Here is a 20460-nt window from a genome sequence, read left to right on the forward strand (position 1 = left end):
GAATTATAACACAACATGTATGCTTTAATAAATCTTATCCCTAACATTTAAATGTACTGGCAATGCAAGGCATTCTGTTGTTAGAGATTTGTGGAACATGGTTTATATCTTTATTTATATTTTGTAAAACAATAAACATAAGGCGTTTTTTTCCATTTTGAGTCCTTAAAAATCTATAAGCACACTGACTTTTGCTTCTGGGAAATGCAACAGACATAATTTTTCAATTCTTCTCACTAAGTACAACTAAAACTCCTGGAAATTATATATAAGTCAAATGCAAGATGACTGGAAGGTAGAGAGAAGTAGGCAGGGAGCTAGGGAACTTGGGACTGAGGAACAACATAGTGATGAGTTCCCTGGACTTTATTTTTGCCTCATATATCCCAGATTGGAACTGAGTAAACTGGCAACTCAGAAAAGCCAATACGCACAGACAAACAATGACAAAAGCCTGCTCTTTCTAAGCAAAAGACTGGAAAACATTCTAACTAACGAGGTGCTATTCTAACCAAACACCACATAAAAATACTGTGACCCACCCACACACACACACCAGCAAAGGCCAAGTGGGGAACCTGGACTTAGATCTACTACCTGGCAGTGGTGAGGTGCCCTTCCCCTTTCTCCTAGAGTGGTGTCCGAAGAAGCCTCCTGCAGAATCAGGACTTTTAGCATCATCCAGGAATAATGAAGCTAATCCACAGTGCTGACAGAAAAAAGCAGCTAGGAAACTATAACTCCCACCATTCCTATCCAGAAGTACAGAGGACAAACAATCGTGCCTTGGTGTCAATAGAGCCTGAGTGGGGAAACTTGGCTTCTACCTCCACTTGGCAGTAACAAGGCAAGACCTCACCTATCTCTCCTATAATGATACCAGGGAAAGTCAGTTAAAACAGAAGGCTTAAATTAGATGCAAAATTTCATACAATAAAACAATAATATCCAGGTTCAATGAAAAATCACTCATCATACCAAGAACCAGGAAGATCTTAAGAGATCTAGTCTGGGTAACAGTGTATTAATTTCTTTCTATTTTTCCATTAATATATAATAAATCTTCCCATGGAACTAATACATATTTTATGTCATCATGTTAATGTATTCATAGAATTCTATTGTCTTATTCTTATTTTATCACATTTCTGTTTAGTCACTATTCTTAAAGATTAGAAAGTTAATAGAAATTTAGTAAATTCAGATATAATTTGAATATTCATGTCCAAGTACACTTAAAATATATAAAAGTCAATACTGATACAATAATCTGGATATTAGATTGTATTTCTTGAATTCAGAGAAGTGTCAAAGACAATTAAACACCTGAGTTTCCAGTAGCCCTTTAGGATTTACTAGTCAATGGGCTTATTTGTAATATATTGGACTGAAATACCTGTAACATAAGTTCTGTATAGTCCATTGGCTAATCTGTTAGAATTAAAGTTCACATAATTCTTCTGGTAACTAACAGTCATTTTGTTTTTGGTCTATGGTCCATATAGCTATTCATAGGTGCAGAATCCCATGTAGTTGAGGCATTCTAGATAAAACAGAAAGAATAATTTCCTGCCAAGAAACCTTTCTTCACATCTCACTTTAAAACAATAATTACTCATCTTAATGGTTCTAAATGGAAGCAGTTCCATCCCTTCTGGGAGTTTTGGAAAGTACTGGTTGTGATTTTACTTGACTGTGGCATGGGAATTGGGTAGAGAGATGGGAACATTGACTAGGAAATTCAGTAGATAGGAACCAGGAATCTGGTTGTACCATGTCATAGAAGGCAATGCTGTACAATGAAGTAAGACTCAGCCAAGTTTCACATGTCTTACAAGATTTTTTTACAAAGGTGAAAATCTACTTATAATTATGAAAATCTAGATTTTAACTCCATTTTACATGTATAAAAAGTATTTTTAACAGAGCCCTTTCCTATATTGTTTTTTAAGGAAAGGAATTTCTACATAAATTGAAGGATAACTTAATTTCATTGTGTTTAGATAATTATCAGGAATTTATTATTAATTTTAAAGAACATTTGATCACTTCTTTACATATTTCTCCCTTAGTCTGTACATTTACATATCGTGCTATATCTTCTTTTACACAAATTACTTTATATATGTTCTTTATTTTAAACTTCAGGTATTAAATTGAGCTTATAAAATTTATAAAGATAGATAAAATGCAAAAAAATTTCATTTTAGAATAGGAATGGGAAGGTTACAGAACATTTTATACAATTAAAAAAAGGGACAGTGCCTCTAATAGATAGTTGAAAACTTTACTAGTTAGCATTAGATACCACATTCAGAAGCATTAGAAATTAATGTTGCTGTTTTGGGCCTTGGTTTCCAAGTCTACAGATTGTCCCAGTTAGTGGTGGCAAAATGTTCAATTCACTAAAATTTATAGTGATGTTCATTCTTATGTTGTCTTTAAATTAAAAATTATAATTTTTAAAATCCAAATAAATTTTACATCTTTTAAAAATTGAAATCACAATGCCTATTTTTTTTTTTTTTGATGATAGGATATGGTTTGGTTTGGCTAAGTAATTCAAACTTATGTCGCCAGAAAGTTCACTTTCCTGGGTACTAAACCTATTTTATAAGTTTCAGAGTCTACTATTCTACAGATTTTATACTACCATTAAAATGATGTTTCAAAAAGAATAGATATCATAGACATAAGTACAGATTTGGAAGAAAGAAAGAATAAAAAGGAAGGAAGAAAGGAAAGAAGGAAGGAAGAAAGAAAAAAGAAAGAAAAAAAATGATAGATGTCTTTATTCATTTATGGAATGAAATAGCTGATTCTATAAGTAGAAAAGAAATATATGGTCCTATAAAAAGTAAGGTATCTAATATCCTTGTGATGAATATCACTTATAATTGACTAGCATTTTTTTAATTTGTTTTCCTATTTTTTACTCAAGAGAGTTCATATCATCAGAATGTGTTCATAAGGAAGAACATTATCCCATTATCTTTCCCATTCTAAAGATAAATCTTAGGACTTAGTATTTTTCCAAAAAATGTGCTCTGGAAAAAACAAAACAAAACAAAAACAAAAACAAACAACAACAACAAAAATCTTTGCACAAAGTTTCTAAAAGAGTGTCAAAAATAAGAAACATCAGCAACTGCAATTTCTAGGGACATGAACAACATCACTTTTGGGAAGGTTTGTGCCACTCAGGTAGCTGATGCCTTCCAAGAAATGATTAACACTTACAGTGTAACTGCAGGGAGAAAGGCTATAATCACCCTGTCTTAGCCCCTGTCAATATTAGTTATTGTTTCAGCTCTAGGAACAACAAAGATGACAGATATAGAACAGAAATAAAAATGAACAGAATGAAATCACTGTTTGTTTTTTTTTTCCTTTTTCTTTCCTTTTTTGGGGGGCGGGGAGTTCTAATAACTCATCAGTCCGGAAGATTAAATTGTATATTGTTAAGCAGAGAACGCTTTTCTCAATGAATATGTAGTTAGAACCACCACACAAGTTAATGTGGTATTTAAAATTAGAAAAACTGAAAAAATTACTGCATTTTTATCAGTACAAGTCATATTTAAACCATGTGTGGATCTATTTTATTATGACCTCACCATACGATAAAATCAAATATTAAAACCTGAGTTTGATAGAAAAAAATTAAGCCTATGAGTGGTTTTTTAAAGCTAAATATTAGTAGATAACTAAATTAGAAAAGGTAAAATGTATTTTTAAAACATATCTCCTTTTTCTGATACATTTTTGATTTTTGAAAGAATTTCTTTTCCTGATGTATTGATTAATAATGGATTACATAATTTTCCCTTAATAAAATAAGTGATTTGTAAGTAGTGTACTAGTAGTTTTCGAATTTCTACAACACCATCTTTAAAAAAGTTATCTTATCACAACACTATGCTATGTTTCTCATTTAAGATTTATAATGTGCATGAGCAGATTAAAACCTTTAAGGTATAATACTCTAAATAAGCCTATTAGATATAGTTTAAACCATATTTTCAAAAATGTGCATGGTCACAGTTTAATTCCTACGGATATTCAAGAGAAGACAAATTCCTCAAACACCGTTTGGGAGGACCATGGCATTGTATGGAATTTGTGGCCTTACAATATCCAGATTTTATAGAATATCTCCAAGCTTTATCAATTAACTACATATAGGTTGCTTCCTTCTCATTAAAGAAGATGCACTCTCAAATAATTCAAACTTCTTTCCAATCAGTGAGTTCCCCTGAGAATATTTGATAATCTCACTTTCTCTCTCCCCTCTCTCTTTCTCTCTACTGCATTTCTTCTCTACTATCATCTGTTTCACCCAAACTTAAAATACAAAAATAATAATAATAATAATAACCACACACACACCCATATAAAGGAAATGATCTTTTCTGAAATTATTTCTCTGGCCACTCATTAATTTTGCTTTCTCTCAGCCCTTTTTGACTTTATAAGTTGAACAATATTTTTTCTCTTCTTATATTCCATGGTCAGCACCTAAATCTTTCATATAACTTTTAAAGCTTCATAACTTTACTTTCTACTTCCTAAATATCACTTTTTAAAGATTTTATTTATTTGACAGACATCACAAATAGGCAGAGAGGCAGGCAGAGAGAGAAAGGGAGAAGTAGGTTCCCTGCTGAACAGAGAGCCTGATGCAGGGCTTGAACCCAGGACCTTGAGATCATGACCTGAGCCGAAGGCAGAGACTTAACCCACTGAGCTACCCAGGTGGCCCAATATCATTATTTTTAATCCTATGGTTTTCCCCTGTGACACATTTCTACAGTGCCTTTGCCAAAATATAAAAAAATAAAATTCATTATGTTGGTGTATTGACTTGTTTGAAAAAAAAGTATATACAAATTCTAAGGAAATTTATCAATCACATTAATATGGTTGCCCAAGGGGAACACAATAGGAGTGAGCAATGAAGATAATAAGAAACACACACACACACACACACACACACACACACGGTCCTGACACAGACTAACCAACCAACAGAAGATTAAAATGAACTCAACTAGCTACACAGGAATTTTTCAGATAAGAAGCATTTAGCTTCTATGGGGATCTAAGAAGAAATCTGTTCTAAAAGGTATTCTTTGATTTCTAAGACTTCAACTCAGCTGAACAGGAACATTTCAAGTTTAGTATTGATTCTGGTCATACTTTTTTACATATGTTAGTTAAAAAGATATAAGTGGGAAAATAAAAAATCCTAAGTGGATAGGATATCAGAAAAATTGTTCTGCTCTTTCAACAGTCATCATGTAACAGAAGCATTTTTATAGTTAGCATGATACTATATACTCCTAGAATTTTTTTTTTACAGAATAAATATAATTTCTTTTCTTTCAAGGGAAATATCTTGTTATTAAATCTTTAAACTTAAGCTAGATTGCATCTTTAACTTTTCCTAAAGACAATTGATGACTTAGCTCTCACTTCAACTCTCAGTCTCATAGTTCTATGGATATCTTAGTAATAGATTATAAAAATAGGTAATTAACCATGAAAAGAGGCTCAAAATTATAGGAGGTATCCAGAAATTTAAGTCAACTTAAAAAATGGCATTCAAGATATTCTGTGTACAAAATAATGATTAAAACATAAGACACAGTGGTTAATATATAGAAATGAGTGGTAATTCCATGGCATTAACCATGGACACTATGGCAGAGCAATCACAGAATTTTGATAACTGGCAAAAGAATAAGATAACTTTGGACACATACACATACCTTTATCCAATGAATATGATAAAATAAGAGAACATGAATGTTGAAAGTAAAAAAAAAAATTGAGTCTTATGCATTATTGGAGGATGGATTATGTCTACCCATGAAAAAAATACTTCAGTGTTTTCTTTACATTTCAAATTACAATGGTCAGGTCACTACAGAGGGCCATCTAACCAGTTCTATAGTTCTTAGACTATACTGTTATTAAAATAAATGTCTATTAAAATTATGTCTACCCATGAAAAAAATACTTCAGTGTTTTCTTTACATTTCAAATTACAATGGTCAGGTCACTACAGAGGGCCATCTAACCAGTCCATAGTTCTTAAACTATACTGTTATTAAAATAAATGAGAGCATAAAGAACCCCCCCCTTTTTGGTAAAAGTTCACTCAATTCCTAAATCCTTGTGCACCTATAGAAAGGTCAGATCCTGTTTCCTTACTTGCATGGAGATTTGCCTCGTGTGTTTTGTATGTAAAAGTATTGTACAAAGTAAATTAACCCAATCAAAGTGGTAATGACTGTCTTGAAAACAACAATTCTCACTAAGTATTTGAAGCATTGTCAGAGAAAGTGAAAAAATGCTAGTGTGTTCAAGTTTATATCAGAAGCCTAAACTGAGACCTCAAAACCAAATTCATAAATAAATTTAACCTCAAAAAAGAAAAAAAATGCTTAAAACTAAAATAAGTTGTTTCATCAAGTATATCCAGTGAAATAAGAAAAAAAAATGACAATGTTCAAGGTGTGCTTAAACAATCATCTGGCAGCGATGTTGAGATGGAGAGTGTTCACGTGTACATTATTTGCTATTAAAACACATAACAGCTAAAATCAACAGAAATAATGTTCTCTAATTTTGTGAAGATAAAAGTCACTGTGAATTCAAAGATGCAGAAAAGATGACCCCTGTCCTCAAATCTAGTTAAGCTGATAAAATACAGGTTCATTCAAAGATGGCTAATAATACTAAAATGAATTTTTGACATTTCAATTATAATTCTTAATATTTTGAATTCATATCTTACATTTGGAACAGAATTACAATTATTAATTTATCTCCAATCTTTTCTTATTTTATAGACCTTAAATTCACTCATAGAGGGCTCTTTCATAAATGAGGCTTTTAGGAACAGTGTCATGAGTTAAATGCTAGTATCTAGATTTGCATTGGAGCTTACCAGTCTATTACACAAACTTTCAAAAGAAAGAAAAAAACCCCTCCCACTCCCAGAGATCAGCCTTCTTCCACTTATCATATTAAAAGAGAATATTGTTCAGTTTATCTTCAAGTATGGAATCTGTGACACAGACCTAAAAAACCATTATCTTGAAAGATAATCACTCTGTCATTAAGGAGGGATTATGGGGGAGTAATATTATTTGGAGCTTTTATGGCTTTGGGAAGAAAGTAGAGGAAGAGATAATTTTGTAAATAAGTGGTTTAGCATTTTTGCATTGGCCTGAAGTTTTGAGGTTCTTCATTTTTGAGGTTCTTTATTATAGTAATTTTTATGAAACTAAGATAGATGTGATAATGAAAGATTCTGAGTCATCTAAATCCTGGTTCCACCTAATTTGCCTTAAAATAGAAAGATAGATGGGCATATCAGCATACTCCCTACCTGCAAAGTGGCTCCCACTCCATCACATTTAGTGAGTAGCCTCATCGAGCAGGTAGCACTGGCCAGGACCAGCACCCCTTCAAAGAAGCTGTCACCTGTGGGATCCTGCTGGTGGCCTCAGCCTGGACTGGTGCTACCCTCAAGTGGCTCCCACCCTAGGGCATGAGGTTCAGGAAACAACTCCACTCACAAGTGTGCCCACAGAAGTCTCAGTCCAGCCACAATAGAAGGGTACACAGGGGGCACAACTGGAACACCTGTTTCTGGTGACGAAGGGGGGTTATTCATCTGGACCCCACAGGATACCTTCTGCATAAGACCCCTACTTTCATGACTAGGAGATATACAGCCACCCTAACAGAGAGTTAGGCAAAATGAGGAGATGGAAGAACATATTCCAAATTAAAGAAAAAGAAGAAACCTTAGAGGAAACAAAACAAAACAAAACACAAAAACAGAACAAAACAAAAAAGCTAAACAAAATGGAATAAGCAATCTTTCTGATTGTTCAATCTTTCTTATTGCTCAAAGCAATGTTCATAAAGACACAGAACACTAAAGAATGGATGAAGACAATGAGAACTTTAACAGAGAGATAGATAATATGCTTTTAGGTATAAGAGCTGAAGAATATAATAACTGAAATTTTTAAAATACGCTAGAAGAAATCAATAGCCGATTAGATGATACAGAAGAACAGATCAGCAATCTGGAAAACAGGGTGGTGAAATCACCCAGGTTGAACAGCCAAAATTAAAAAAATAAATAAACAAAACATGAAGAGAGTTTATGGGATCTCTATTAAAACATTAAGTGCTTATCGGGGTTTTAGAAGTAGAAAAGAAAAAGAAAGGTGCAGAAAACTTATTTGAAGGATTAATAACTAAAACTTCCCTAATGTGGGGATGGAAACAGACTTCTAGGTTCAGGAATCAAAGAGAGTTCCCAACAAAATGAACCCAAAAAGTTCTATACCAAGACACATTATAATTAAAAAGTCAAAATTTTAAAATGGAGAATCTCAAAAGCAGGAAGACAAAAGCAGCTAATTATATGCAAGAGAACTCTCATAATCTACCAGCTGATTTTTCAGCAGAAAATTTGTAGACCAGAAGAGAGTGGTCCACTATATTCAAAGTGAGGGGGAAAAAAAATTACAACCAAAAAGACTCTACCTGGCAAGATTTTAAGTCAGAACTGAAAGAGAGATAAAGAGTTTCTCAGACAAAGTTAAAGGAGTTTATCACAACTAAACTGGCCTTATAAAAAATTTCAAAGGGATTTCTTCAAACAGAAAAGAAATGGCCATCACTAGAAGTAAGAAAATTATAAAAGGAAAAAAAAAAAAACTCTCTTAGTAAAAGCAAACATGCAGGGGCGCCTGGGTGGCTCAGTGGGTTAAGCCACTGCCTTCGGTTCAGGTCATGATCTCAGGGTCCTGGGATCGAGTCCCGCATCAGGCTCTCTGCTCAGCCGGGAGCCTGCTTCCTTCTCTCTCTCTCTCTCTCTGCCTGCCTCTCAGTGTACTTGTAATTTCTCTCTGTCAAATAAATAAATAAAATATTTAAAAAAAAAAAAAAAAAAAAAAAAAAAAAAAGCAAACATGCAATAAAAGCATAGATCAACCACTTACAAAGCTAGTATGAAGGATAAATGACAAAAGGAATAAAGTCACCTGTATCAACGACAATTAGAGAATTCACAAAATTTAAAAATGTAAAGTGTGACCTCAAAAACATAAAACATGGTTGGGTAGTAAAACTTTAGTGACTTTAGAACATGTCTGAACTTAAGTGACCATCAACTTGAAGTAGACTGATTATATAAATATACATTTACATATATATTTTATAAATATATAAATAACATTTATAAACATTTATAAATAAATATATATTTAATTCAAAATTTATAAATATCTCTCTTATTTATGAATATTTCAATTTATATTAATTCCATTGTAATCACAAAGGAAGAAACTATATAATTACATGAAACATAAAGAGAAAATAATCCAAACATGACACTAAAGAAAGTTGTCAGTCACAATGGAAGAGAGCAACAGAAGAATAGAAGAGCAGAGACAAACTTGAGAAAACAACTTAAAAACAGTTAACACCCCCTTCAGACCTGTACCCCTGGGGATAAAAATATATGTTTATAAAAAATAAAAAATTATATAAAAAAAAATAAAACAGTTAACAAATTGGCAATATACATACCTATCAGTAATTACTTTAAATGTTAAGTATACTAAATGATTCAATCAAAAGACATAGGATGGGTGGCAATGGTTGTATAATGTTGAGCATAGCTGCCTTCTAAAAGACAAAGCTGAATGAATTTAAAAAATCAAGTTCCATGTCTATGTTGTCTATAAGACAGTCACTTCAGACCTATAGGCATACAGATAGGAAGTAAAGGGTTGGGAAGAGATAGTCCATGCAAATGGAAGCAAAAAGAAATCTGCAGCAGCAATATTTGAATAAAAACAAAACAATAGACTTTTTTAAAAGATTTTATTTAGTTATTTAACAGAGAGAGGGAATGCAAGCAGGGGGAATGGGAGAGGGAAAAGCAGGCTTCCCACTGAGTAGGGAGTCTGATGATGGGCTTGATCCCAGGACCCCTGGGATCATGACCTGAGCCAAAGGCAGATATTTAATGACTGAGCCACCCAGGTGGCCCCAAAACAATAGACTTTAAAACACTGCAACAAGTGACAAAGTGGGCATGACATAATGACAAAGGAATCAATCCAACAAGAGAATATACCAGTTTTAAATATCTATGCACCCAACATTAGAGTACCTAAATATAGAGAGCAAATATTACCAGACATAAAGGGAGAAACAGATAGTAATATAACCATAGTAGGAGACTATAACACCCCAGATATATCAATGAATAGCCCATCCAGATATAAAATCAATACAGAAATATTGGCTTTAAACTACATATTAGAATAAATGGACTTAATAGATACATACAGAACATGCCAGCCAAAAAAACTGCTGATTACCTTGTTTTCAAGTGCACATGGAACACTCTAGGATTGGTCACATGTTAAACCACAAAACAAGTCTCAGTAGTTTAAGAAGTGCTTTTCCTTATCATAACAGTATAAAACTAGAAGTTAGTTACAAGAGAAAGACTATAAATTCACAAAGATGTAGATATTAAGCAACATGTTATTAAACAAGTGAGTCAATGAAGAAATCAAAAAGTAAATAAAAGGAATACATGGGGAAAATAAAATTGGACACAAAATACTCTAAAATCTATGGAACCCAGCAAAACAGGTTCTAAGAGGGAAGTTTATAATGATACAACCCTACCTTAAGAAACAAGAAAACCTCAAAATCAATCTAACCTTACACCTCATAGGAAGAAAAGAATGAACAAACATAGTTTAAAGTTAGTAAAAGAAGGAAATAATAAAGATAAGAGCAGAAATAAATGAAATATAAAGACAAAAAAGATCAATAAAACTAAAATAAGGTTCTTCAAAAAGGTAAATAAAATTGATAAACTTCACCAGGTTTACACACTTCACAGCACTCACCAAATCACATACCCTCCCCAATGTCTATAATCCCACCTTCTCCCAAACCCCCTCCCCCCCGGCAACCCTCGTCGGGTTTCCTGCTCAGTGGGAGGCCTTCCTCTCCCTCTCCTACTTCCCCTGCTGTGTTCCCTCTGATAGAGATAGCTGTGTCTCTATCAAATAAATAAATAAAATCATTTAAAAAAAAAATTGATAAACTTCAGCCAATTTTTCATCAAGAAAAAGAACAAGAGAGGACCCAAATACATAAAATCTGAAATCAAAGAGTAGAAATTACAACTGACAACATAGAAATATAAAGGATTGGGGGTGCCTGGGTGGCTCAGTTGGTTAATTGTCTGCTTTCAGCTCAGGTCATGATCCCAGGGTTCTGGGATGGGGCCTGATATCGGGGACACTACTCAGGGAGGTCTGCTTCTCCCTCTCCCTCTGCCTGCTGCTCTGCCTACTTGTGCTCTCCCTCTTTCTCTATGTCAAAGAAAAACATAAAATCTTTTAAAAAAATGAAATACAAAGGATTACAAGAGACTGCTAGGAACAACTATATGCCAACAAACTGAACAACCTAGAAGAAAAGGAAAAATTCCTAGAAATGTACACTTTTCCAAGACTTAATCAGAAAAATAAAAAAGAAAGAAAATGTGAACAGAATGATTTCCAGCGATGAAATTGAAATAGTAATAAAAAACCTCCCGAAAAACAATTTTACTAAATCTATGAAGAACAAATATTACCTATTCTTCTCAAACTATTCCAAAAAGTTAAAGAGAAGAGGATGCTTCCAAATTTATTCTACAAGGCCAGCATTACCCTAATACCAAAACCAGACAAAAGCATTGAAAAAAAAAATTACACACCAATATTCTTCCTTCATAAACATACATGCATAAATTCTTAATGAAGTATTCACTTTAATTAAAAATGAGCAAGAGGACCTGAATAGAGATTTTTCTGAAGAACATACAGACGGCCAACACATACATGAAAAGATGCCCAACATCACTAATTATCAGGGAAATGCAAATAAAAACAATAATGACATATCAGCTTAGCCCTCTCAGAATGGCTAGTATCAAAAAAAAAAAAAAAAAAAACAAGAAACAAGAAATAACAAATGTTGGCAAGGATATGGAGAAATGGGAATGGTCATCTGCTGATGATGAGAATATAAATTGGTGCAGCCACTGTGGAAAACAGTATGGAAGTTCCTTAGAAAACTAAAAATAGAAGTGCCATATAATTCAGTAGTTCCACCTCTGGGTAATTTGAAAAGATACGTTCATTACAGCATTATTTACAATAGCCAAGATGTGTACGCAACCCAAGTGCCCATCAACAGATGAATGGCTAGAGACCATGTAAAATACATAAAATACATATATATTGGAATATTACCTCACCCATCAAAAAGAATGAACTCTTGCCTTTTGTGAAAACACAGATGGATTTAGAGGGTATTATGCAACATGAAATAAGTCAGAGAAAGTCAAATGCTATATGATCTCATTTATACGTGGAACCAAAAATACAAAATTAACTGACAGAACGAAAGCAGACTCATAGATACAGAAGCAAACTGCTAGTTGCCAGAGGTAAAGGAGTTGGGGGGTTGGGCAAAATAGATGAAGGGGATTAAGAGGTACAATCTACAAGTTATAAAATAAGTCACAGGGATTAAAAGCACAGCATTGGGAATACAGTCAATAATGTAATAACTTTTTATGGTGACAGATGGTACCTAGACTAAATGTCTGATCACTTTGTAATGTCTATAAATGTTGAATCACGATGTTGTACACCTAAAATTCATGTAATATTTTATGTCAACTACACTTCATTAAAAAAAAGAAAACAGAGAGAAGACACAAGTGAAAACAGTTTTATGTCAATATTTGATGGTATTTATAATAGAAAGTTAACACATTTTCTCTGTCCTATGTTTTTAGGTAACAGAAAAATCTCTGCAGTATTCAGTGTGCATTTTACTAAATAAAAAATTGCTATTAGTTAAAATGTAACTCTGCAGAATTTATTTTTCTCAAAGACAGAATGAAGCAAAAGCTAGAGATTATATAACTTTGAAATCTTCATTGTATTATTTATATGGCCCTATGGTTTCTATAATTCAACTATCCACATGCATATTTATTAAAAGCCAGATGAATGGGACACAGATTTGCTCCTTTGCAATGAAGCTAAAGATAAGGAAATCTAGATGGATGTAAAAATGTAATAAAGTTTGAAATATTTTCCAAGTTTTGGGGCCAAATCAGATTTTTTTTTTATGATAAAAGTAGAGGAAGAGTAACATGTAATTCTAAGTTTGAGACAAAATTGGTTAGTGTCATGTGGGGGGATAAAATCATAACTTTTTTTTTTGTAAGATTTTATTTATTTATTTGACAGAGAGAGATCACAAGTAGGCATAGAGGCAGGCAGAGAGAGAGAGAGAGAGGAGGAAGCAGGCTCCCCACTGAGCAGAGAGCCCAATGTGGGACTCGATCCCAGGACCCTGAGATCATGACCTGAGCCGAAGGCAGCGGCTTAACCCACTGAGCCACCCAGGTGCCCTAAAATCATAACCTTTAAAGTAATGTTCTCCTCAAATTTGCCTCTCTACAGGACAGTAATATTTTTCCCCCATTTTATTGAAATATACTTGACATATAACATGTATAAGTTTAACGTGTACAACATGATGATTTGATATTGTATGTACTGCAAAATGATTACCACAATAAGGTTTGTTAATACTTCCATAACCTCAGATAGTTAGAATTTGTGTGTGTGTGTGTGTGCATGGTGGTGGTGTTGGTGAGAATATTTAAAATCTACTCTTTCAGAAATTTCAAATATACAATACAATACTGTTCACTATAGCCTGCCAGAAAGTATCCTTATTTAGACAAGGATGCAAAATGGAGAGTTGAAATCTTAACTAGGCATATATTTTTCTAAGTGTCAAAAGAAATCTTTTAAGTTATGTTAGAGATCTGATGACTGAACCACTTAGAGTAGCTATAATTGTCATACATAAAAGTATACTGTAGGGGTAAAAGCAGAGAAGGTATATAAAAAAGAAAATAAATTGAGGTGGATAAAACATTGCTATAAGGCACTATAGAAGCATTTTCTGTATTAGTCCCTAGTAGAAAGTAGTACCACATCCAGGACAATGATTTTCCTGACTGACATTTTAAAAACATTATCCAATACCTTCATTTGGAGTTTCTTTGCTATATTCTTGGGCACACACTTTTGTACTATATTGTCATAAAAATCTTGAAAGTTAGGTAGAGAATTTGCATAATATATTAGAAAACTAAAATTTATGAAGATTGAATGATTGGCCTTTATTTTTAATTTACTATTTTTTTTTTACTGATGATGGTTAATTTTCATCTAATAACTATCATTTTATTTCATTAAAAAGCATTTAATTTATTTACACTAAGGAAAAAAGAATACTCATTTCTCCCACTCCCACCACCTCTTTTAACTACCAATGTGTTCTCTGCATCTATGAGCTGTTCGTTTACTTGTTTGTTTTTTATGATTCTACATCTAAAGGAGGTCATAAGATACTGGTTTTTTTCTAACTTATTTCACTTAGAATGCTTCAAGGTCTACCCACATTGTCACAAATGGCAAAATAAAATTCTTTTTTTTTAATTAATTTTTTATTTTTTATAAACATATTTTTATCCCCAGGGGTACATGAAAATACAACGGTTCAAAATCTGTGGGACACAACGAAGGCAGTCCTGAGAGGAAAATATATAGCGGTACAAGCCTTTCTCAAGAAACAAGAAAGGTCTCAGGTACACAACCTAACCCTACACCTAAAGGAGCTGGAGAAAGAACAAGAAATAAAATTCTTTTTTATGGTTGAATAATATCCCATTATATAAATATACTATATTTTCTTTAGTCATTTGGCTATTGATGGATACATGGATTGCTTCCACATTTCACTTATATATAATGCTGCAATCATCAGAGGACTGGATATATCTTTTCAAATGTTCATTTTTGTTTTCTTGGTTTCCTTAGAAGTGGAATGGCTGGATTATATGGTATTTCTGTTTTTAATTTTTTGAGAAATTCCATACTGTTTTCCATAGTGGTGAAAATTTACATTTTCACCATTAGTCCACAGTGTTCCCTTTTCTCTACATCCTTGCCAGCACTCATTTCTTATCCTTTTGATGCTAGCCATTCTAAAAGGTAAAAGGTAATACCTCTTTTTAAAAAGATTTTATTTATTTATTTATTTGGATCTTAAGAGAGAGAGCACAAGCAACGGGGGCAGGGAGAAGCAGGGTCCCCACTGAGCAGGGAGCCCAATGTGGTTTTCAATCCAGGACCTGAGGGTCATGACCTGAGCCAGAGGCAGATGCTTAACTGACTGAGCCACCCAGGCACCTTGATCATTGTGGTTTTGATTTACATTTCCCTGATGAGTAATGTTGAGCATCTTTTCATGTGTCTGTTTACCATCTGGAAAAATGTCCATTCCATGCTTCTGTCCATTTTCAAATCAGACTGTTTTGGGGTTTTTTGGGGGCGGGATTGGGTTTTTTTTGTTGTTGTTGGTGGTGGTGGGTTGCGGGGTTTTTTTTGTTTTGTTTTTGTTTTTTGCTGTTGAGTTGTGTGAGTTCTTTGTATATTTTGCTTATTACCTCCCATGGCTTTTAATTAGAAAAGATAGACCAAGATTTTCATCATAGCTATTGCCACAAACTAAACTCATCAGGTCTTAGCTCATTATTTCCATATTCCTTAAGCACTCAACTGTCCTATAATAGTACTACTCAAGGTAGTCACTCCACAATAAGATGAGGTACCTGTGCTAAAATGTAAATCAATGTATTTCTTCAAGAATTTTCTATCTCTCTCTGTTTTTGTCACACACACATATGCATATCTATATCTATGTGTAAAGATATAGACATATACATATATGTGTAAATACAATTAGTTGCCGAGAGATAATTATCTATTTCTATATCTATGATATATAAATATACAATGCATATTTATATATATATATACACATAATATATAGATGTGTCTCTCTCTCTATATATATAAATATATTTGTAGGCATATATTCAATTGAATTAAATAGTATGCTTAATGATATAGACTAGGCATTAACAAATTAGGGACTGCTAGTTGATCGCCTGTTTCTGTAAATCAAATTTTACTGAAATGCTGTCATACCCATTCATTTACGTACTCCCTATAAGGGAATAAGCACTATAAGGCATTGCAGGTGTGATAGAGACAATATGGCCCATAAAGTTTCAGACTTACTATGTGACCCTTTAGGAAATGCAGTGGAGGAGTGAAGAGCCTCAGGATCACTTTGTCATTCAGGCATGCACTGGGCTGGTGGTGCAAGAGCAAAGATTTCCCCAGGTGCATTACCACCCAGATCTTAACCTCCTGATCTCTGAGCTTTCCCAGTTGCTAAGGACTGATGTTCTCATAAGATAAGTGGTGCACACAGGACTTTTACTATTCTATAAGCCCTAAATACCTGCTGTAAAGGTTCTACAGGGGCAGCATAAAGACTGTTGCATTAACATTTTATGAGGAGCCCACAGAAAAGAAAGAATATGCATGACCCTGAAAGAATTCCCATTCTTCTCTCTTCAAAGCTTTTTAGGATGCTTTGAGAACCCAAACACAGACAGAGGCTTATTTTCTTCTTTTCCAATGTTCTTTTATCCCAGGGCAGCAAATCAGTTTCATTTCACATTTAAAAATATATAAATAACAATGAAACTTATGCAAATCACTCTAACAATTCCAGTTCAACTAATAATTAGGAAAAACTCAGTTACTGTTTCTCCAGAATAAAGTCTGTAAGAGTTACACTGTCTCTTTGGTACCGAATGCACTTGAACAAATTTTTCAAAATATTATCCTGTTTTCTTTTTCACTTTATATTCAATTGGATTGGTTCAAACAATTACATATTTTGAAATCCCTTTATATACATATTTTAGACAAGTACAAAGCATATTTTTTAAAAGTATGATTGTTTAAATCTATAATCAATAAATTCTCAGTCAACTTACATGTCTCTGGGATCCATCATATTCACATCTTTCAATTTTTCCCAGGCTGCCATCTGAGAAATATAGCTTCTCTGCACGGTGGTCAATAGTGAGACCATTTGGAGTGAGTATGTCTGTACTGACCACCACTTGAGCGTTTTTCCCAGTCAGGGTAGATCTCATGATACTTGGATGCTGTTCATTCCAGTTGGTCCAAAACATTAAACTAATTAAAATGAAAATTATGATAATAAATTAAAGTTTTCATTAACAACAGAAACAGTAGAAACAGCTATGTCGAGCTTTAAAGAGAAAAAAGTAAATTTAATTGTCTCATATTTGATGACCCTTAAGGAAGTCTAGGTAATAAGTGGAGATATATATATTCTATATGAATGTATTTTTTTCTCAGTTCCTTAAATAAAACCTAGAAACAATTTCTGAAAAACACTTGTTTTGTACATTCTCTCAAATAATTTAATTGAGTCAATTTGATGTATAGCGATAATTTATTTTAATCATGGATGAAACAGTTATCTCTTTCTTTAATTGGCAAATATCTATATCTCCTTCTCTTTCCTGGTTTGCTTTTTAAATTTTGCATTCTCCTTTGCATATGCTTTAGAGAAATACAATTAATAAACTCCTATATTTCTTTAATTTCTTTTTTTCTCTCTTTGTCAGTTTGATATTTTTATAAATGACAATGTTGCTTTTGGAATTCCAAGGTTACCCTCAACTTCCTATAAATATTATCTATTACATACAGATTTTATAGAATGCTTTAAATCAGTGTTTGTTAACCTGTTCTTTGGGGAAGCCTTTACAAGTCACTGGAAAAATCGAGCCTGTAGAGTTCCAGTTTCTCATCCCCATTTTTACCAAAACAACTCTTCTTTCTCTTCTTTTATCTATAGGACTGTCCCTAAGAGTTTACTTGAAGACTGGTTGTTGCTGCTAAGAATGTAACAAGGGAAGGAAGGAAGGAAGGAGGAAAAAAGGAGGAAGGGAAGAATGGAGGAAGAGAGAGAGGCTGACAGGCAGGCTCTTCTACATATTTGAAGAAAATGCTTAATATATGTTGACAAAGAAAGATTATGTGAAATAATATTTCACATTTACAGCAAGATTATATATACCATTCCTATGTATAATCATTTAAAGTTCATATAAAATTATAACCAACATTTATAACTGAACAATATTCAAGTCACAACAAAAATCTTCCTATTTGCTAGTTTAAAATATAACCCCCACCAAGAAGAGCTGGGTCAACATGCTCTTTGTTAAAATGTTTCATAGCCTTTTCATCTGTCCTATGGAACATGAAAGTTTTCTAAGTGAGCAAGTGTCAAAAATATGTTGTCCTCTAAATGAGTAGATTTGCAAAAACAAATGGCATTCCAGTTTCTTAAATGGCACAGTAGTTTTATCCATACACTTTGACTTTTCAAAGAAAAATAGTTAAATCATTTTAGAAGTTATCCATATAATACAAAGTATTAAGCACACTTACCTGCCGTATTTTCCTCAATTATTGGTTTTAGAATAACAGAATTTCTGAAGATATTAATATTCTTTTAATTTCACCTTTCATTTCATAAATAAGAAAATGGAGGTCAGAGAGCTTGAGAATTAAAATTATAGTAACTGGGGGCACCTGGGTGGCTCAGGTGGGTTAAAACCTTTGCCTTCAGGTCAGGTCATGATCTCAGAGTCCTGGAATCGAGCATCACATCGAGCTCTCTGCTTAGCAGGGAGCCTGCTTCCCTTCCTCTCTTTGGCCATGCCTCTCTGCCTACTTATGATCTCTACTGTCAAGTAAATAAATAAAATCTTTAAAAAGAATAAAAATAAAATAAAATTATAGTAACTAAACCAAGTTTTAAACTCAAATTATTTTTTACCTAGAATTTAAAATTTAATTTTAAAATTTCTGTTAACCAACTGACATGCATTTTCAAAAGTGATTTGAATGTGTCATTGATACGCATAGTAAAAAAAATACTTTAAATTTTAGTTACATGTAATTTTCAGTTAAAACATTTCAGTGTGTTTAATTCTAATTTACAGTTCACTATATGTAAGATGAAGTGTAATTTTAGCTTATGTAATACATATTATAGGATAAAGCACTTATCAGTTAACTAGTTAACTGGTTTTAACTTATCAGTTAAAACTAACCATATATAATATTATCAAATATCACCCTTGGGTTTATTTCAAAATTATCGTAGAAATTCCTTTAATTGAAGAACACTTATTATTGTCCTCAGAGTCTCCTGGTGAACCTTCAAGATCAATGCACTTGATTCAACAACAAGCTGTAATGTAGTTGGTCTGTGGTATGAGAGGAACCATCTCTGCCCAGGCATCTGAGCGCCTGTGTCCATCTGAGCTAGGTCACCAGAGCTATGTGAGGAATCAACTTTCTCTCAACCTTGAGTCTTCGCTTATAAGATGGAGGTGTTAAATGAATTAAATATAATCTCATTTCTAGCTCTTAAGAGTGTCTAGATTTAGTTAGTCATATACTGACTAATTTACACACACTCCTTAAGTGGTCAGGGTGAGCGTTTATCAATATATTTTTTTTATTCTTCAATTTTTTTTTTGTCACATCTAAAAAGAGTTCTTCTAATTCTATGTGGTAAAAGCCAGATTTGTCTGATTGTTGTTTATTTGATTAATTTAAGAACAAAAGGACTTTCCAGTGGTTAACAAATATTCTTATCATATTATATGGAAGTGGAATTTCATAAATATCTTTTTTTCTGCCTAACCCAAGCTTCATTATTTTTTTTCATACAATTGCTTCCTTATGGCATCCACACCAAACATGAATATTTTTCTAATATTTTTATTACTCTATAGCCTGAGCTCCATACTCCATACTCCATAGCCCTGAGCATTTCTTCTTGTCACAAACTTTGTAAGTATTATTATAAATGCTTGTACAATATATCTTCAAATAGATGTGGACAATTTAGACTATTGTCAAGTCTTTTGAAAATATAGCTTTACACAAAGAGTTATTGTTTTCTCTGTATTTCAACTGGAGAGATTCCCAGTTGCTAAAATTACTTAATTAGATTATAGAAATGTCTCTTGGTTTTCAATACATGTTAACAGTTTTCTTCAGATTTATCATTTCAATCAGCTATGCATTAATGTCTTCTTCTTATACCTTTTCCAGCATGGTATTGTTTCTATTTTCCCTTTCGTCATTTAAATTTAAATTTAAAGATTTTGCTGGAATTCTCACAGAGTTGATACCTTGCATTTCACAAGTCTGGATTCTAAGTATTCACATTTATAATGCTCATTTAAAAAAATAATGTTATGAATCAGGAAAGGAGAACTTCAAAGAACACCTGTGCCTTAAAAGGTAATTCTTTTTAAAATTAACATAACTTTGATAACAT

At 33.0% G+C, this 20460-nt stretch overlaps 1 protein-coding gene across 1 annotated transcript in view; it reads right to left on the reverse strand.

Moving 5' to 3' along the window:
• LRP1B (LDL receptor related protein 1B) overlaps positions 1 to 20460 on the reverse strand; it is a 1620129-nt gene that overhangs the window by 327478 nt on the left and 1272191 nt on the right. The window contains exon 43 of the mRNA XM_045066491.1: positions 17057 to 17261. Coding sequence (XP_044922426.1) covers positions 17057 to 17261 — 205 coding nt within the window. The remainder of the gene's footprint in view (positions 1 to 17056; positions 17262 to 20460) is intronic.

The sequence above is a fragment of the Mustela putorius genome, unplaced genomic scaffold (genome assembly GCF_011764305.1).
Source record: "Mustela putorius furo isolate JIRA1106 unplaced genomic scaffold, ASM1176430v1.1 tig00003867_pilon_pilon_pilon, whole genome shotgun sequence".
NCBI classification, from domain to species: Eukaryota; Metazoa; Chordata; class Mammalia; order Carnivora; family Mustelidae; genus Mustela; species Mustela putorius.